This window comes from Apostichopus japonicus, chromosome 16, assembly GCF_037975245.1.
Source record: "Apostichopus japonicus isolate 1M-3 chromosome 16, ASM3797524v1, whole genome shotgun sequence".
In the NCBI taxonomy this organism is placed as follows: Eukaryota; Metazoa; Echinodermata; class Holothuroidea; order Aspidochirotida; family Stichopodidae; genus Apostichopus; species Apostichopus japonicus.
In genome coordinates this window covers 7,569,084-7,590,460 of record NC_092576.1, presented here as the reverse complement: position 1 = coordinate 7,590,460, position 21,377 = coordinate 7,569,084, and the positions used below count along the sequence as shown (strand labels likewise).

The 21,377-nt window shown below is 34.8% G+C and overlaps 1 protein-coding gene across 3 annotated transcripts in view; it reads right to left on the bottom strand.

Annotated features, from left to right (window-relative positions):
• Positions 1–20,717, bottom strand: part of LOC139983565 (gamma-aminobutyric acid type B receptor subunit 2-like) — a 204,768-nt gene extending 184,051 nt beyond the window's left edge. The window contains exons 1-2 of one of the 3 annotated variants that reach the window (XM_071997202.1): positions 20,037–20,717; positions 16,691–16,987 (exon numbers count right to left, since the gene is read on the bottom strand). In XM_071997202.1, coding sequence (XP_071853303.1) covers positions 16,691–16,987; positions 20,037–20,138 — 399 coding nt within the window. In that variant the 5' untranslated portion in view covers positions 20,139–20,717. The remainder of the gene's footprint in view (positions 1–16,690; positions 16,988–20,036) is intronic. The other 2 variants (XM_071997204.1, XM_071997203.1) reach the window with 2 other exon arrangements.
• Between the last annotated feature and the right edge of the window lie 660 nt (positions 20,718–21,377).

The following is a 21,377-nucleotide window of genomic DNA, read 5'->3' as shown; positions in this document are numbered from 1 at the left end:
TCATGTATGCGAGATGAAGAGTCAACTGTATAAATCCAGCGGAGGAGACCTGACAGAAGCAAAAGCTTATCAAGATAAGGCCACTCTGGAAAAAAAACCTAAAAATAAAGAAAAAAAAACACTTGTAATTCCCGCGGTAATGCCCTTACCCCAATAGACTAACTAATAACCCCAAATACCCCGCATACCCTCCCTCCATCCCTCCCACTCCTGCCGAACTCAATGCCTCACCAACACCCCAACCTCTATAAACAACAGTGGTAGAATCGCACAAATAGCTATTACGGGGGAAAGATATGATTCAATGATCCAATAAATACTGCTGAAGATATTATTGACAAGTCTCAACGACAGCGTCACATCACGCATGCGCAATTAAAACTGCAAACTCCATGTTTTTCTGTTTTTTGTTACTGAGTGTGTGTAAAAGTACTTCTTCCGTCATGAGTCAGAATTTTGTACGCTAATTCGCGATATTGTGTCAGTTATCGTTGAAAACCTGTTTGATTATTGAGCTGTATATATTTGCTTAAACTATATCCTTCCGATAGCATAACGTATTTCTTCAATTGTATCAGAAACTTAATTGGTGCTGAGACAACTGATACCTATCGACCTAGTTAATACTGCCTTACGTAAACAAGACTTCACGGAAAGTTTCTAGTTTAAATGGTTAAATTTCTTTTCAAACACGGAATGTAACAGGTTTTCAATAAGTCAACAGAGGAAATCGAGGAAATTGCGCTCGAAAACGAAGAACTGTAGTATTACCATGTGGCCATTAAACTTTGTTAATTTTAACAAGTATATGCCATCGTAAAAGATCAAGCTAATTGTCTAATAATTATAATAAATCATAATAATATAATATATAAATATGTGTATATATCTATATTTATATATATATATATATATATATATAAACACACAAACATCTATATATATATATATATATATATATAAATATGTGTATATATATATATATATATATATATATATTTATACGTATACACACATATATATATATATATATAAACACACAAACATCTATATATATATATATATATATATATATATATAAATATGTGTATATATATATATAAATATGTGTATATATATATATATATATATATATATATATATATATATATATATATATATATATATATATATATATATATATATATATATATGCATAAATGCAGCAAACCCCTCCGTTTAATCTTTTCATTCATTCTCTTTCCTACTGTTGTTACACAATGTTTTTAAACTGCAACTTTTGAAACATAATATCAAGTCCTAATTGTTGATACTTTCAGCTAAGAGAACAAAACCAACCAAATGCGACACGACGATACAGAACGTTAAGAGAACCTGTCATGAAAACGTTCTTGTTATTACACCACTCGTCAAGGGACTAAACTGTGATATAATTGAATATGATTATATTGTTAATGACCTTGAAAATTTGACAATTATGATCAGAAATATCATAAAACTGACTCTCTCTCTCTGTCAGTCTCTCATGTTACATTTATCTCTCTAGGAGAAGAAGAAGAATACAGACAGACAGATAGCGAAACGTATAGATAGATGGAGAGAGGGAGAGATAGAGAGAGTAATTACATGCTTGAATCTTGCCCGTTATACGCTGAAAATCAAAAAGAGTCGTATAGATATAAATAGATATGTACAACATGACTCACCAACTTCCCTTTTACCCAGCTTTTATATGTAATTATATACAGAAAATGGAATGGACACTAACATTTGTCGAGACAGGTCTGCTTCAAGCTGCCAACATTAAAAAAAAAAATCTCTGTAGAACAAATTCCTTATTCCACTTCGTGTTAACTTGAGATTCAGATAATAGTAGTAAAAGCAGAACTGTTCCACTGACAGTGAATTTTGGATTCTAGCGTTGTAACTTGATGTTTTAAGAATTCATGAAAACTTGAAATAGCTGTTTTTCATTTCTAGATGATGAGTTTCATATTTTGCAGCCCGCTTTGCTTATAGCAGTTGTTGTGTGATAGTGTTTAAGTGTAAACTTTCATTACGTTCCTTAATAATAATGCTCGATAACCATAAAAAATAATAATGATATGCTCAGTAGCGCTGTACTGTGAAGAGATGTGGCAGTTCTCAGCATGATAATTACATGATAAAAACAAAGGAAAGTGTTATCTTTAAATTTAATTTCATTAAAATTCTAATTTATGTATAAATAAATTTGAATAATTACAAACAAAGAGGAACACTTTTATTTACTTTCCACTTGCCCGATATGATTGACTATGTAATGGTAATCTAATGTAACGTCTCGAATTTATTTCCGGAACTCCTTCAATTAGACTTTCTTCTGAGATTAACAATATTGAAATATTACATTTAAATTGGTAATATATGGGTATATACCTAATTATGCTCCAGACTGCACAATTGGACGTCCAAAGGTGTAATCGTTTCATATATGAGAACCACCAGAGCGCGCTTTAAGGGAGTCGGCTTCAATAATCTACTACTTTATAAAACATTTCACTCGCCCAAGGCAATTCCATAAAGGTCCAAGTCCCAACCTAAATATGTCGGTGTGAAGTTACAGTTCACAACATCCCACCCTTTTTTCATCTCTTTGAAATGTTGTTTTTCTGTATGTAACTTGCATGAGAAACACCAAAACTATCTAACGAAGATAGCTATCGCTAATCGCTTATATATCAGAGCGTATCAGACAACTGCAAAATTCATCTATAACAAGATAAGTTATTTTGAATCAATATATATATATCTATATGTATATCTATAATATATATATATATATATATATCATAATAATACATTAATTATACATTTTACATTAATTATATATTAATTTATTGAAACATTGTCCATTCGAGCAGTCAAGGTTGTCATTTACTATAGGCTATATTAATATTTCATTTGATCATATCACGCGAATAACTAACTTGTGAACGGTTCATTACGTGATATCAGCTAATCACGTTGTATCCCACATACACACTCACTTGTATCATCGGAACATACTGATCAGAACTCGTAAATTCCCAAAGTATGAAACAAACTACTGACAGACAGATCACACGATTAATTGAGAGTAATGCGGCGTGATTTCTTTTGGCCGTAGGAGAAATGTCTTGGCGTGCTAGATTGTAACTCGAGGTGTTTCTAGCACACTTTATTCGTATACCTCTATATATACCATACATCTATTCACACTTGTTTGAATATTTCACTCCGGAGAAGAAGAAGTGCCTTGTGTAAAATTTCTATCTTCAGGGTTTAGGAAGATCAGACAGGCTTACGAAGAAAAAGTTTTTGGCATAAGAACTAAAATAGATCCAAGACGTCAATGCTTTCATCTCGTGGGCTTAGTTCTACATTTAAAAAGAAATATCATATCCTTCAGAGCCTAGCCTGTAGTATCCTTATCTAGTAAGTGTGCGCTTAGTTTGTGATGTGTATTACCTTGAACCATGTAGTTATAATGTATAGAGACATGTAGTATTATATTATACAGTGTACTACAACCTTTAGTTCTGATAAGTTCAGAATATAAGGCTGGAGAAACAGCCTCCTATATTATGATCATCATTCATGCATATTAACTTCATAAAACATCATAAGCTGCTATTACAGGTTGTATATACAGCCATGTATCTATTGTTTGTAACTCTTGTCACGCAAACAGTTTGCTTGCCTTTGTATTTCATGTTTGCTTTCAGTGTCTATTTTGTGTTTTATACCGGTGCTGTGGCCGAGTGAATAAAGGCGGTGGGATTTGTAGCAATGAGGCTTAGCAATCAGTAGGTTCCGGGTTCGATAACCAACTGGGTCATAGTAAGGTGGGTTTTTCATCCAAGAGCACTCTTCATTGAAAATATTCCAAATTTGAGTTAAAATGTTGAATTGGAAGCCACCCGACGTGTCTTTGTCATCGTCATCGTCACCGTCACCGTCAGCGTCACCGTCATCATCATCATCATCATCATCATCATCATCATCATCATCATCATCATCATCATCATCATCATCATCATCATCATCATCATCATCATCATCATCATCATCATCATCATCATCATCATCATCATCATCATCATCATCATCATCATCATCATCATCATCATCATCATCATCACCATCATCATGAAAGCAGATCAGGATCACACAGTCCTTACAGTCTCGATGCAATGAGGGGCTGAGAGGGGATCAGTTTTTTTTTTCGTGCCCAGGTTCTTTCCTGGGTGACTTTTCTTATAAAAGTGTCTCCGTTTTATCTTATGGCAGGACCACTCTTTGCCTCTTACGTTACAATTACCATATAAATAAGTCCATATATGGCCATTGAAACTACATTGTGAGAGGTGTTATTGTGTTTTTCTATGTGTTTGATCTATCAGTAGGTTAAAGCCATGCACGGCGGTTACACTATAGATTAATTAGAAAGGATAATAAGCTATCACGATGAACTGTTCATACACACTACTATAGTTAGCTAGTTATGTCTGACTACCATCATGCATCAGTATCACTTCCTGTCAGTTAACGCTGTCATTTTGAAAACGAACAAATCTTTCCTTTGCTAATGATACGCATACAAAAGTTCCACTAGCTTCACAAAGACATAAGTGTTAAACGTTGACTTCTTGTTTCATTTGAATAATTATATTTCGAAACCGGTTCAAAGTTTCTAGTGTAGATTACGACAAAATAGCTTAATATTAACATAGAAAAATTCAACTAACCTGTTTCAAAGATTGAAGAAAAAAGTTTTGCTGAAAAAACAGGTTGTTTTTATTAACCAGTTTAGTTTGCAAAATGATATCTGAGTTTGAGTTGTATTTCTTCGCAAACTGAAAAGTTTAGATGTCGTTATAAACAAAATGTCAAAATGATTGAAACAAACACCCGATCAACCAATTAAGTTTGAAACAATTAATAACACAAATAACAAATTTGTCTATTTGTTTGATAGTTGATAAAGGTCGTGCCACAATATTTAACCTTGTAACCATACTCATGACAAATTAAGCGTAATGGCCTTAGATTCACTTTGGGTTTAACTTTTCCGTCAAATATAGTCCTGTCGATCACATTATTAATAATACGTCTAACCCAGTTAACAGCATTCTTGTTAAGAAATTCAATTGACATGTATCCCGAACGACTGAAGTATGAATACTGGCAGGCAAATTCATCGTTGTATACTTTATATGGTATCTATACAGACGTACGGTAGTTAAGAATCAATTATTGGGTAACAATGATTTATGTGTTGCATGCCGTGGAGACTAATGGAAACATAGCGAGTGCATTATATAGTCTTCGCTTAACATGTGCCAATCAGTATATACACGGAAAACGAATAGGGTGATGTAATGTAACTGACACATTGGTTATTTATATCCAACATATGTCGAATTTTACGGCAAGAGAGTTAAAAATATTGGGGTGTTTGATTACCAGGTTGTAAAATTATAACAAATCTTGTCTATATGAAGCACTAAATCTTCATTTGGGATTGTAGAGAGAAGAGCTAAAAGGAACAGAAGATCGAATTTTTGACGGGTATATTTTCCAAACCTTACTCGAAAAAGTCAAAACAAATTTAGCGATAAATGACGACAAGAACGAGTCCTGAACAGAAAGCTCCTTAGTCATAAAACTAAATTACGCCAGTGGCCTTGATTTATAGAATAATCGTTGTATAACAAACATAAAGTGGGGGTACCTTAGGAGTCTCGAACCACCGGATTATAGTTAATTCACTTTCAGAGTACCCCTTAATCTGTCAGGAATTAGTTTCCTGAAACCCTCGCAAGTTTGTTTGTTTCTTTTTCCCCTGGCAGACTTCAGGATTCAAAATAAGAAATAAAAAAACACTTGATCTTTTCTAATTCTAACGTAAATCAATGTAAAGCTTTAGAGAGAGAAAACAAAGGAATGTAGTGATAACATTTTTCTTCTATCATGAATTTAATCTTAGCGACAAAACCTGCTTGATCTTTTGCTCTAGCCGCTTCGAATTCTTACTCTTGCCGAATGCAGATTTAGGTCATGGAGCCTGCGTAACTATTCTATATATCGGTAAAGAATAAGATGGCTGATGCAGTATATAGGTGGCCAGAACTTCCAACGACATACTCAAACCGAGACTAAAAAGCGGCAGAATTCGCCAGAAGTAATGAGCAGCTGCTAAAAAATCAATTCCTTTCATTATTAAAAGATTTTCCATAATTCCACGTAAGCCCTACAGGGTTAGATATATACGCTATATGTGAGGTGACTGGGAATGAAGATACCGTTTACGCCTCTAGCGTGAGATTAGACAAAATTATTATCATGCAGTTCTTCATTCAAGTTCGGTCGGTTAAGGTGATCTAATGGGAAGCCTCATTTACACGTGGATATAGTATGCGATAAGATAAAGAAATATAGCAGACTATGTTAGTCTACAATATAACGTGCGTATAAGATAAGCCTAGATTTAATAACACTATGTAAAACTATGTAACACTATGTAACACTACGTTACATACATAATATGATTATTCACGTATATTGCACTCCGTGTTTGAACATGGATACTTCAATAATATAACTTCAATAATATAACGTTATAATACCCTAGACTATTTAGGGTCTATAATTTTAACGTAGGTGTAAGATAAAACCAGAATTAGTAACAATTTTCGACATGCGGTAACACTATGTAACACTAAGTAATATACCTAATGTGATTATTCACATATATATCCATATGTTGTTATGTACTTTTAATTATTGATATACAGCACTACTTACAGTTATAATATACAATAATACCTCCGACCATGTAGTCTATATTTAACAATCATATGCATATTAATATACCAGATTCAGTCATATAAAACAACTGTATCTGATACCGTAAACAACATACATATAATGTTCAAATATACCACCACATATTATATCGTATATCGTAACACAAATAACACAAAAAACACAATCTATTAACAACGGTAACCATGCGTATACCGCATGTATAACATTACAGTTTCATTAACACACGTAAAGGGATAGTTTATTCTATACATATCATAGTAACAGATTCAGTTCCCCCTCAAAAAAGAATATATATTTGACATATTTGTCCACATGTGTTATTACACGTAATATTTGTCAGAAAAATTTGTTAATTTAGACAGGAATGATGGTTTTATTTCGAGGCTTCAAGAATCACGCTCTGAGAGTGATGTCGCTTTCAATCAAGAACGTGCTCTGTACCGAAAGGAAATCGAAGGAAAAAATGTTCAGATAATGTGTGTGTTTGATAAACCATCGCAGTTTCAAAGAAAAAGGAAAAATTGATAATAGTTTACAGCGCAGAGACACAAAGCAAAAAAATATTAAATAATATAATTATTATAAACAAGGCATATTGTGCTTGTTTCCTTTTGTCTTTAACAAGCATTGGTAAGTACTGAGAACTGTTAAACTGCCCATGATAAAGATATAGGCCCTATAAACAAAACCATGAAATATTGCTTTATCGTAATTAGACCCTAATTATATATTTATACAAACTAAAATAAAAAATGTAAGCAAACTGCTTATTCACTAGAGAGCATGTGTAAGAGAATGTGTAAAACTAAGTTGGCATGACGTTTCGATCCTAGCAGGATCTTCTTCAGAGGATTAAACTATTATATTTATATATATTTATATACCGTAGGTAATACACGTTTACATAGGACATGAATACAATGAATCGTATTTTATAACATACAGTGGCGTAGGAAGGTACTTTTGAGTGGGGGGGGGGGCTGAAGACTGATGCCCGGCCTGGGGGAGGGGTCTAAGGGAGGGGGTGGAAATTTTTTGCATTTCCAGGTGGCCTCAGATGCAATTTGGTGCAGTATAGCACACTCCAACACCCACTCCATTTTGTAAATAATTTTGCATTTTCACCTGGCCTTAGATGCAATTTGGTGCTCCAAATGAGATTTTTTTCTCATTTTCTGACTTGCGAAGTGGGGGAGGGGGGGCGGAATGATACTTCAGCCCCCATATTTTTCACTGAGGGGGCTGGCACCCCCCACCCCCAGCCCCCTCGGTTCCTACGCCCTTGATAACATAGGTAGTATTCGTAAACATAGATAATACAATCGAGAAAGTATTCCTTTACGTTTAAGCAGGTTTGGTCAGTTTAAAAAGAAATATCGTTATGGTTTGCAGTTATTTATACTTAGTCATCCGTTATATACGGTGTTTATGACGAATCTTTGATTCATGATTTGGTCATTAGTCACGTGTCTAATATTGAACATTCCGTTGCTATTTGGCCATAAGGCTGATTCTATCGTCTTATATAATTAATGACGTCATTGTATCGTCACTTACTGAATTTCATAAACTTCTAAATAAGAGGCATGTTTAATATCATCATCGCTTTCTAAGTATCAAGTGGTATAGAAAAGCTCAGAAACTCAATTTATAAAAAAAAAAAGAATTGCTGTAAGGAATAGTCTGGAACTGAAATAATTCATCGTCCTGATTTAACATTAAATACTTTAAATGTTGCATTTCCCGGAGGTATCTCTCTCGATTTTTGTATTAAATTGCGTCACACACCCAAACACACATACCACAAGTCGCTGATAAACTATAGAATTCCATTGAAACTTCATGAATTGCTTAAAAAACAAATAATAATTAAAAAAAAAAAAACGTGCGTAACAAGTAAAAGAAAGATGTGATAATGAAATTGCTGATTGAGATTAAGACAGCTGTCATTAATAACATACTAATGAAGAAAGATGTACGCTAACTTAGAATGTTTAAGTACATTCTCCACTTTCCCTGCGTCATTTGGCAAATGAAATTTAGTTATCCTTGTATAGACAGCGATTCTTGTTATTAACGCTGATTACAGGTATAATTCTTCTTATCGCTTCATGGGATGTGCTTTGACGAAGCTCTTTTTTTTTTATTCATAAAGACTATAAATTAAAACGGAGAGTAAAATGAGGTAAGAACAAGTTTCATGTATGTTGAACAAAATTATATTAAATCTTGTTCTTGCGTGAGGAAATAAATATAAATAAATATAAAATATTAATATTACAGAAGACTTTTGATTCCATGTTTCGAATTTTAATGTCATTCTATATTTAAAATCCTGTTAGCTAATGTAAATCATCTGATCGACAAGAGAAGATTAATTTCGAGTCAGTGAGTAAGACTTGTGAAACTTGAACATCAAAATATGAATTGTTTTTTTTAGAAACTTTAAGGTGTTTTGGTGTGATTAATTACTATGATTAATTACTATGGTAAGACTAGAGGAAGATTCCATGCCCAGGTGACATATTAAACATATTAGTATTAAACATAATCCAATTAATAGTCAATCGACTATAACTCAATTAGTATCCATAACGATTGTCATTATGGAAGTCTAGAATCAAATAGAACAAATAGTTATTCCAATCGACAGATTTGAATAGAATGAAAAGGTATAATACGGAATCGAATGGAATGTTATATGGCATTCCATGTAATACCATTCCATTCAATTCAATTCAATCCATGGCAATCCATGGTATGAAAGGTGACGGAAGAGGGTTTAATCACTGGACGATTGGGACATATAGTTATTCCAATCGACAGAATTGAATAGAATGAAAAGGTGTAATACGGAATCGAATGGAATGTTATATGGCATTCCATGTAATACCATTCCATTCCATTCAATTCATGACAATGCATGGTATGAAAGGTGACGGAAGAGGGCTTAATCACTGGAGGATGGGAACATATACTTATTCCAATCGACAGAATTGAATAGAATGAAAAGGTATAGTATGGAATTTAATGGAATGTTATGTGGCATGCCATGTAATACCATTCCATTCCATTCAATTCATGACAATGCATGGTATGAAAGGTGACGGACGAGGGCTTAATCACTGGAGGATGGGAACATATACTTATTCCAATCGACAGAATTGAATAGAATGAAAAGGTATAGTATGGAATTTAATGGAATGTTATATGGCATTCCATGTAATACCATTCCATTCCATTCAATTCAATTCATGGCAATCCATGGTATGAAAGGTGACGGAAGAGGGTTTAATCACTGGACGATTGGGACATATAGTTATTCCAATCGACAGAATTGAATAGAATGAAAAGGTATAATACGGAATCGAATGGAATGTTATATGGCATTCCATGTAATACCATTCCATTCCATTCAATTCATGACAATGCATGCTATGAAAGGTGACGGACGAGGGCTTAATCACTGGAGGATGGGAACATATACTTATTCCAATCGACAGAATTGAATAGAATGAAAAGGTATAGTATGGAATTTAATGGAATGTTATGTGGCATGCCATGTAATACCATTCCATTCCATTCAATTCATGACAATGAATGGTATGAAAGGTGACGGAAGAGGGTTTAATCTCTGGAGGATGGGGAGACAAACTTCGAAACGCATTGGGATAATTTGACTTGATTTCAGGAAACAATCCGCAAAATCAACTAAAAAAGAGGTTTCCCACAAAATGGTTCCTCTGTGCATTCGGTACCGCAAATTCCAGTACGTGAGAGTTTCTTTACACAAAACGGCACTTTGTTTTCAATACTCATAGGACATGCTATTACTACATTAATGGGATTGATTAGTTTTCATTTACGAAAAGGGCTCATCTTATTTATGTAAACGGGGTTTGGAGAAATAAAACCGGGGAGCACACGGCATCTTTCCAACAAGTCATCCCCTTAATTTATATAAAGGTGACCTTTTACTGCGAAGATACAGTTAGCTTATTAAGGTAACTCTACAATGTCAGCAATACCGATTGCGTTGGTATATCTCCCATCCGTTGGTCTCAGCTGTGAAGGTTGGGTTATAGCAAACAGTTTTCGATGACATCCAAATCTCCGTTACTCGTCAATATCACCCACTACGAACGGATATTATTCGGAAACTCCAACCTTCCAAAGAGGCGATTTCTGAAAGGCCTGAAGGAAGTCAGAAGCTAAAGTGAATCGATTCCAGTTCCCTCTAAACGACATATATTAGTTCGCCCTTCTTCCCATCCTTTCATGAATGGACTCTCACTACCTTGACCTCGCCAAGAGCGGGTTATTTTAGGGAATGGAAAATATAAAGCAAAGCGATTATTGAAAGACAAAAATCTTTGTGCCACCAGAAAAAGAAAAAAGGACGAATGAATAACCTTATTATGCTCTGATCAAATTAATAACAATACGATGTGAGTGGACGGTCGTTTTAGGCGATTTGGTAGATTTATTGGTTGAAGCAGGAAGCTCCTTCGTTGATGGGGAAGAAGTGAGTTGCACGTCTTTGTAAAGGTATTCTATGCATCTCTCAGTCTATGATCAAGGTTCTCTTGTGTTTTGGGTCATTGATTTACCAGTCCATAAACATAACGTTTGCTTTACATAGGGAGGTAATTACTGGTTGACGGGAAGAACGGAGTTGCACGTCTTTGTAAAGGTATTCTATGCATCTCTCAGCCTATATGATCAAGACCTTGTGTTTTGGTTAATTGATTTACCAGTCCATAAATACGACATTTGCTTTACATAGGGAGGTAATTACTGGTTGACGGGAAGAACGGAGTTGCACGTCTTTGTAAAGGTATTCTATGCATCTCTCAGCCTATATGATCAAGACCTTGTGTTTTGGTTAATTGATTTACCAGTCCATAAATACGACATTTGCTTTACATAGGGAGGTAATTACTGGTTGACGGGAAGAACGGAGTTGCACGCATTTGTAAATGTATTCCATGCATCTCTCAGCATATGGTCAGGATTCTTTTGCTAACTAAGCTAAGCACGGTTAATTTAATAACAAATTGACTTAACAAACAAGATTCCATTTGGCTCAGACGTACATGAGTCTGCTCGTTTCAGCCAGTTGGGACAATTTTCTAATGCTAATACCTCTCTAAACTGCACTCTAATATCATGCTCCAAAGCACTAGTACTGACAGTACAAACAGTTCCTAACCTTGATCTGATAGAAAACATAATATTCATACTGCTCATACTGACAATACGAGTTCTCTGAAGCGGGACATGACACTACATTATAGAAAATATTGTCCCAGCTGGGTGGCTGGTTTCGTTCAATATTTCTTTGTAATCAAATTTCTTCACTGGTTTAAAAAAACAGGTTCATAATTAACGCCGTACACAATAACCACCCTTAGACTATTGTTTTACTTATGTTTTACATCCATGATTTTCATTCTTGGAGATAAATCAGTTTTGTAAGTGCCTTATCGTTTTCTTTTAAGGACAATAATCAAACTATAGTTATCAAAAATAGTTCATTTCCCAAGTTGGTCACAAACAGGACGTCTGAAGCTAATGGAAAGACAACATACAATCGTGCTGTGTGAATAATGCGAAAGAAATCTCATAGGGAAATAAGAATCACGAACCTGAGTTTTTTTAAACCAGCAGTGAAGAAATTTGATTGCACGAATTATCGAATAAAAACCGAGAAATTCTTTCAATTAAGTAAATTATACCGATCTTGTCTGACAGCAGATATAGGCAACCACACATACATAAGTAAAAAGAAATTTGGAACGTGTGTAAGGCTAAGAAGTACAAATTACCACTCAAAACTAATGAAAACCAACACTACCACTCGAAAGATGCTAAATTAAAAAGTAATTTAAAACCATTAAGAAAAAAAAAAGGTTCTAAAGTGCTCTGAGCTTGCAAAACACATTTCTAAAATGAACCTTAAGCGTAATATAAAAAGAATATGATTTTTTTTTTTTTTTCATCTCTTCATCTCCGTTTCGAAATTTCGGTGATTTTTATCTTAGACGACGTAAATTGCAAAAAAACAGACTGAACCACCCCGGGATATCGTTGCTGCATCTGTTTTTTTTTTTGCGAAATGATATTCTTTATATATATTTGTGTTTCTTCTTCTTGTTTATTCTTTAACAAAAAATCTGCGATACGAATCTTCAAATATAATGTTACAGATTACTTGTCACCGTATATGGTTCATCTTCTTTCATAGATAATATAGTCTTACAGTGTACTGAAATGCCAAGAGTCACTTGAAAGGGAAAATTCTTGATATTGCGGATTTATAATCATAACTGTGAAATTAGACACATTACGCGTGGCTACCAATGTATTACAGAATACATTTGTTTGTTTGGAGGGGGGAAAATCAGTCATATTCCTCACATTCAAACATCAAATTATATTTTAATTATGAAATAACATGTCTTGAACTAATCAAACTATCAAAAGTCCAGCAATTTTCATCAAAATAATTTCAAATGGGCAATAAAAGTACATTGTTTGTATCATAACCTCATTTACATATTTGCATATCTAATTAGCTTAATTATAAAAAAATGATAAAAATTAAAACCTCATTTCAATACCTATCTGTCAATACTTGGGTCCCTATTGACAAAAGTGAACAGATTTTAAGTAATTACAATGTGTAAATAGTTTCCCTAAGGGACAATGTTATGACAGGAAAATAGTCTATCAAGGGTTAAGAGAAAGAAAATGGTAATTATGTATTATAATTATAATGATAAAGTACATGTAACACACCACAGAAATATAAGTATTGAGTATATAATTTCCTTGGCTTCCTAACGTAAAGCTTACTGGATCTTAGTAAAGCAAATCTGCCTCAAGTTGCATTAACTATTTGCAGAAATCGGTCATTTTTAAAATTTCCCCCAAAAAGGGTTTTCAAAAACCCCAAAAGGCGTAATAAATTAAGTTTGTTTCACAAAATCACATTAGTAACATCTACCGAAGTTAACAGTCTGGAAGCATATTGCAATCCTGTGCTTCGACTGCTTGTAACTTTTCAATTAGCTATTCAGTTAAATTTTCGGGAGGAAATTCTACCTGGTCACTGTGCAAAGTACGATTCCATGTGATAATTTCGTGTCACATTTTCGTCGTGTACTGTAAATGTATTCGCATGATTCTTGACTTGATTTTTCCTACAAACCATGGCTCACCCATGATAGAGAGTATTGGTACGGAAAAAGGAAAACCAAATTGATCTACTCTTAATCTTTAAAATGTCTTACATTCAATCATTCTAACCAGATGATAACACAAGATCCGATCCAGTTTGTTAAGAAGGAGTGGATGTGCGCCTGAGGTTATTTAATGTGAATTTCATGTAGGGGAGGAGGGGGGGGGGGGGCTTGGGTCCCTTCCACAGCTCAAAATAAAATGGAAGGTGCAGTTTTAGAAATTAACATTTTGGGGCATATTTAGTCTATAAACTAGAAATGAAAGGTCTAGAACGCAAGTTTTTGCTTATATCTACTTGAAATTAAATTTTGAGTTTGAAAAAAGGGGTAAATGGAGACGGGTATCCACCCCTAATCCCCGAGATACGCACGTGATGCATGATAGTGGCTAAAGTTTACAAGGGACCAACACTGTGCACTGTGTAAGCAACATAGTTGCTATTTCATCACATACTTTAATCTCGTCTCTGACGTCATCTAGTTCCGAATTAGTGTCTTCTACCTCAGAATAATGTTATGCAATTTACCGATATGCTCCATTAAACTGTGTACTTCAAGCTTGAGAGCTTCAGCTATACAAGGGTCAGTAAGATTTATTTATTTTGTGACGGTTGGTTTCTCCATGCATAGAGTTGCGATATTAATATTACAGTTTTGTCAAAATCAATATATTTCATTTAATTTACAGTTCATCTTCGCGTCCAGTTGTTACGTCCCTTGAACGCAATTAACTGAACGTAGGCTACTACTACAGTCTGTATTTACACACCGTTAGATTCTATAGTGTCACTTGTAATCTAAATGTTCATATTCCCATGATGATGATGATGATGAAGATGGTGGTGGGGATGATGATGATAACGATGTTGGACAATGCTTGTTTTCGTATGCTGTCTTGGTCGTATCAAAATATTACTGATAAGAGCAATATCCCATCACGCACATGTAAACTGAAGACACACGTCCCTATACGAAATAGTCGACAGCTTCTTGCATTTGCTTTATGGTCACGACGAAAAAGAGTTTTCTTTTCTTTCTTGGGGTGTGGGGGTGGGGAGGGGGAGGGGAGGGCTGGGGATGGGACGGTTGGGTAGGAATGTAAGCGTTGTAGATGTAAAATTACTATCATGGTATGTTTGTGACAAAAAAATGACAACTATTTAGCTGTCAATAACCAAAATAATTCTCTTTTCCTGGCAACATTGAACGAGACGAGACAGAGAAAAATTATGAGAATTACTCGACCACTTGTCCGATGACTCATAACAATACCCTGTTCTGATACGTTACAATGCTGAAGTTAATGACACTCGCGATACTTGTAAAAGATGCTTGTATATGTCCCTACTGTGTTGAGAAGGGAAACAATCTTGTGAATTATTATACTACCAAGCAGTCAGGGGCGGTCCGGGGTACAAAGTGATACCTGCTCAGGAATACAACCGGTGGCGCCGGGGCCTTGAAACAAGCAACGCATATGGTGTTTGAGATAAAGCTAAAATATTGTCGTAATCTAGAGGAATTCGCAACCTGCACCTCCTCACCCTGGTTGGGTGCCTCTACGTGCCTCTGCGTGCCTCTATGTGCCTCTACGTGCCTCTGCGTGCCTCTACGTGCCTCTACGTGCCGCTGCGTGCCTCTTCGATGCCTCGTACTAAGCGGCGCACCGCTTCTGAGAAGGTGAACCCGTAGGCTAGTCTACTCCCAAACTACTACGGTAGTTTTTGTTACAATATGTCAGATTGAGGTTGCGAGGAAGGGGGAGGGGGTGGCTGAGGGGTGAGGGATACTCTAAGGAAAATCAGCAATTTGTTCAGAGCGTATATATAGGGAGGTCATAAGATAAGGTCAACTTTATTAAACCTAAAAATGGGTAATTGAATGCTCGCATGAAACCGTAAACAGTAATACAAAAATATATAGAAATGTAAAATTATAAAGACATCCTCAAACAATGCAATAGAAAAGGCAAGAGACCTGAATAGTCCTAACAAAAAGGTACTAAACAGGCAAGCTCTAGCGTTCGCAAATTTAAGTTAAGAAGTTGTATGCGTTGTGGAATAATGAGGAGGAGGAGGAGTGAGTCATAGAACAATAAGTAAATTACACATCAGACTTGACGTTACAGTAAAGAATCGAGTAAGCTACCATAAATGACACCCAAGCCGAAAAGGTGTGAGCTTATATTTGTTCTTAACGTGTAGCATATTTAATGCATTTATATGCCAGGGTGTTATGACACACTAACACGTGTTATGTTTTGGGAGCATGCGAGAGCTAGATATGTTAAAGATACAATACAGAAAATCGTAGTGGTATTATACATATTTTTTTATTATTTTTTTATTTTTATTTTTATTTTTATATAATATAAAATATTTTTATATTTTTTATTTTTTTTATTTTTTTTTATTTTTTTAACACAGGCCGCAATAAAATGTGCCTCTAGCATAACACGTGTTATCATGTTATAACACAGATGCATATAAATGCGCAATATATTCAAGTCGGAAACGCTATTATAAGCAACTGTATACAATTCGGTTCGGGTGTCAATGAAGGGTATAAGCCAACGTTTTCAAGGAATCACTTACCTGGGTGTCGTTCTTGCTGAGTATTAGTTTATGTCCCTGTAATATTTTCCGCTGGTCTCGTCCTTTGGGATTATTTAACATATCCACCGCCAGGTTTAGCGCTGGTAATACGCCTCGTCCTACCTTACCCACTTCAATATCACGTGACATTGGGTATAATCCAGTAATGTGAATTTCTCCTGCCAGTGCGTTCTCCAACAAAGATGCGATAAGAATCCACTGAATCAAACGTAGATTGAATTGGAAGTTTGAGAAGCTACAACGTGGAGGAGAGGCGTGGATAGACATCGTTGACTGCTGAAATAAATGTAAGAGAGGTTTGGCGTTAAATGAAACAGAAAAATGTGGACATAAAGAAACATAAATATGACAGGGTCACGGTTGTAGCTTTACAGGCTGACTAAGTAGCTCAGGTTAAGAGAAAATCTAACTGATTTCCCCTAAATCATGTTATTATGGGTGAAATTCATTCCCGAGCCAAAGATGTAAGGCAACTATTTTAATTTTTATAAAATGTGTAATTTCAGAAAAAATGAGCAGTCTGCAGAGAGGCTATTATTGATATTCAACATGTACAGTAGTCTGCAATCAACCAGACTAATCCCATGTGATCATCGGGGTCCGTTGCTTCTTGGTGTAGATATCCAGATTGGCTCCCTCCTGTAATCGGCTGTTGGGCACACCACGAATAGTATATATTATACGTCGGCCATTCCAGGGATACTGAGCGTTTCCTATTTGTATACGTCTAAATGTGCCAAATAGAAGGAAACTAGTCTAGGCCTAACCAAGTTCACAACACGTTTGGGCTTGAGTGAAATGGGCCAGGGTTCTTTCGTGAAACCCATTTCTGTTACTGCACCAGGACCCTTATTTCGCGCAAACTTACAGATAATTGCAAAAAGCTGCTCAGTTTAAGCCGAGAGTTAGACTTCCAGCTAACAAACTCACTGCTTGAAATGTGTGTATCGTGATGCTTAGAATCTTTGTCGGTTTTTATGTATATTTACATTAATGTTTTTACGTCTCAAGTTTGATAACATTCAACTGCAGTCATCCAAATAAGCGAAAGGAAGAACCAAGCATATGCTTTATTAAAGATGAAGTCTAATACTATAGCCTGTAGGCATGTGATTCTCTCAAAGTGTCTGTTCTTTGCAAAACCTCGTAAAAAAAGTGCATGTGTAATAAACTACATGTTGCATCGGTAATCCGAACCTCGAACCTATAAGTTGGTTCTCCAGTTTCATCAGAAACAGGATGTAATCTGTTCATAAAGGATCAACTTTATTGGTCGAAATCCTTTTACTCTTGAAACCGAAAACTGAATTGCTAGTGCCACTGAGAATAATAAAAAATAATAAAAAGCAGGTATAAAATACAGATTATTTCAAGGTAAAATATTATCAAAAAATGGTGAAATAAGAAGAAGAAGGAGACGAAGAAGAAGACGAAAATCTCAAAATCATCGATATGATTACAGTAAGGAAAACGAATGGTCAGAGTCTTGCAGTTCTCGTTTGATATTATTGATTACTCAGATCAGATCGAATCGGATCAGATGAGATTAGATCAGAAACTAAACAATTCTTCTCTTGTGTGTTTATTTTTCCATCATTTGAAAGAAAATGTTATATTTTAAAATAAATACATTAGAATATGAATACATACAACTTCATTGGTATAAACGTCGGAACTCTACATTCTGAAACCAAATGGTCATGGAAATCCAAATGGTTATATAGATTAAACAATAAATAAATACAAGCCACTTTTTTTGACCTTGTTCATTTACAAATTATGGCTTCTCCAACTAGCAATGTGTCTCGGAAACAGCATGAAAGAGCTGAATGAAAATTTCATTAAGAGATACTTAAATTAGTTTCTCCCTTCTATACGTGACAATGCTTACAAGCCAGGTTTTTTTCCTGAAATACTATTTCAATATTTAAATTACGCAATGCAACGTGAGTAACACATGATTAGTAAAATCACTACATGGAAATATAAATCAATAACGCACATGCAGTTTTGTATTTGACTAAGATATGTAATTTCATAAATATATATATTTTTTGTAATGCTATATTTTATTTAAATTAAAGTATTTTTTTCATGAATATGAAATAAATTGAAGCGTGCTTATTGTTCTATATATTTCAAATGAACTATAAATGGAAACAAACAGATATGTCGCGTTTTGTTACTGATAACATGAAGACAGTCTAAAATAAATTTATTATAACCAGTAGACTTTTAAATATTATATGACTATCATGGAAATTGATACTTCAACTCCGAGACAAAAATGCTTAAAGCTTTGTTTTAAAAAGCAGCTGTAAAGTAGATTTTCATCATATCTTAAAGCTGTTTTATATTAAAATATCATATCAATTTGATATGATTAACTTGACTAGCCAAGATTTATATCAATCAGCGGAGCATAAATCCAATATTTTGACATTTTAAATACTTTTAAGTTCTTTTGATCATACGGATCTTTATTATTTTCGTGAATAAAATATTATTAAAAAAAACTTGTTTTATTTCATTTTCTTGGTTTCCGTGAATACCTATATTGTTACATTGCTATTGATTTTGACCTGCACTCCATAATAGCGGCGGAAGAGGATGATAACGGGCGGGGAGGGGAGAGGGGTGGGAGTAATGGGGAGGGGGGAGGGGTGGACACGAACTTCAAGGGGTGTTGGAACATTTGATCTTGATTAGAAAGCGCCAAAAAATATGTTTTAAAAGTTCTCCTACCAAATATAAATCGCTTTTCCACAAGGTAACACAAACTTCTTTGCAATTAAGTAATTGATTGTTTTCTCTTTGTAACAAAAGGGAAAATATACGTAGTTCACCGAGGTAGCCTCCTTTAAGTAACCAGTCACAGATAATTATAATTTTACGAAATTGGATATTAGACTACTTTCTGTTAACAAAATGAGACACTTCTTATTTACATAAAGAGGTACCTGAGGTTTGTTTTATAGTTTTTTGGACGTGGGGTTGGGGTGAGGGTGGGTGGGGGCGGGGGGGTGGGGAAGGTTTCTTGTACCTGCATGACACCGTCCTTGCATAGCAGACATGGAGATGGGGACAGATGGATAGTTGTATACCTACAGTCCTACTTGTCCAGATTATAATCACCATATATGAAAAGCGTATACAATCGTTAGTACAATAAACTGTACTATGAGAATATCCGAAGTGAGAGTTAAGTACTTTCTCATTAAAAACCTCCCTAGCATAATTTCCCACGGGAATCCTCAAATTAAAAACTCTAACATTTCTAGGTGAACTATAAATACATAAATACACAATGAGCGAAAGCACTTACCTCTTTTGAGTGAGTATTCCACTTAAAATTCCAAATCTTTAATAACCTCCGTGTATATGTGCGATTTTTTTTTTCCAGATTATGAAAACTGCCAGTATCCATGTAATTATAGTCGTATTATACAATTCTTACATGTGCAACTTTGTTACTTTGTTAGGATGAACCGAAATGATTGGCGCCAAAAAACAAAAAAAGAATCAATATTTTAGCGAAAACTACACGAAATTACGTATGTCACACATGAAAACTGATAATGTAAACAAATCTTGCAAATGATTTATATCAACAAATCTATCAAGTCAACAAGTAAATTCAAAGATCCTCATAAAAGTGAAATCAGATCTCAACGTCATTTGACTTTCGTATAAACTTTAACTTTTGACGCTTCCGCAGTTAACGATAATTAGTAAATTCCTTTACTACACAAAATATCCGTGTCAGCCCAACACACTTGTTCCTGGATATAAAATAGTTTAACGATTGAAGCCGTCGTCATGTGGCATACTATATGAGCTTCCCGCCTTTTAAAGATGTTCAATTTCGCGCGGGAGATGAGCACAGTTGTGATTACAACAATATACGCTCATGGTTCGAATGAGCGCGTACATCAGTGTAATTCACAAAGTAATAAAAACTCACAGAACAGAACTGAAGCACTGAACGAACGAGCGAACTATAATTGTAAGGTGTCGGTACTGATTAAGCGGACTATAGGAACAGTAATGGTCTGTTTACTAATATAAAGACGCCGAAGAAATGTTCGTAATTTCTTTCTGAATGGGAAGATTTTTTTTTTTTTTTGGGGGGGGGGGAGATGAATTGGAAGTTAGGAGAAATTGTATAAAGGATAGATCATTCTATTGAGTTTGATCATGATAAAAAACAACGAGGGCCGTATTTGAAATAGGTAAGGAAAATAAAGATAAACAGTATTTCAAGAATGTTGAATTGATCTCTGCTAGCTGTAGGCAACTTTATTCTCGTTGTCACAAACTAAAACAAAAAGAGATAACTTAGATTTTGCTTTTTCATTATTCTATTTCGCATTCCTTCTTACAAATAGAAATTTAGGAATTGAAAAAGAAGAAAAAGTGAACAATTCATGTGATAGAGGATGTGGCAGATGGTATGAGTTAGGGTCAAGATTACTTTCAAGCGATATTTTGCTGGCTACCAAAAATAAAGTTATATTGACGAGAACAAGTATTCTACGCTGCGAGGTAAAAGGAAACCCATTTCAATATGTTGTCTCTAACTCGAGAAATGGTTGATTGAAGGTAACCTATTTTGACCTGGCTAAACATTCAACTACTCCAGGAAGTTGGATTACAGTTTTACATT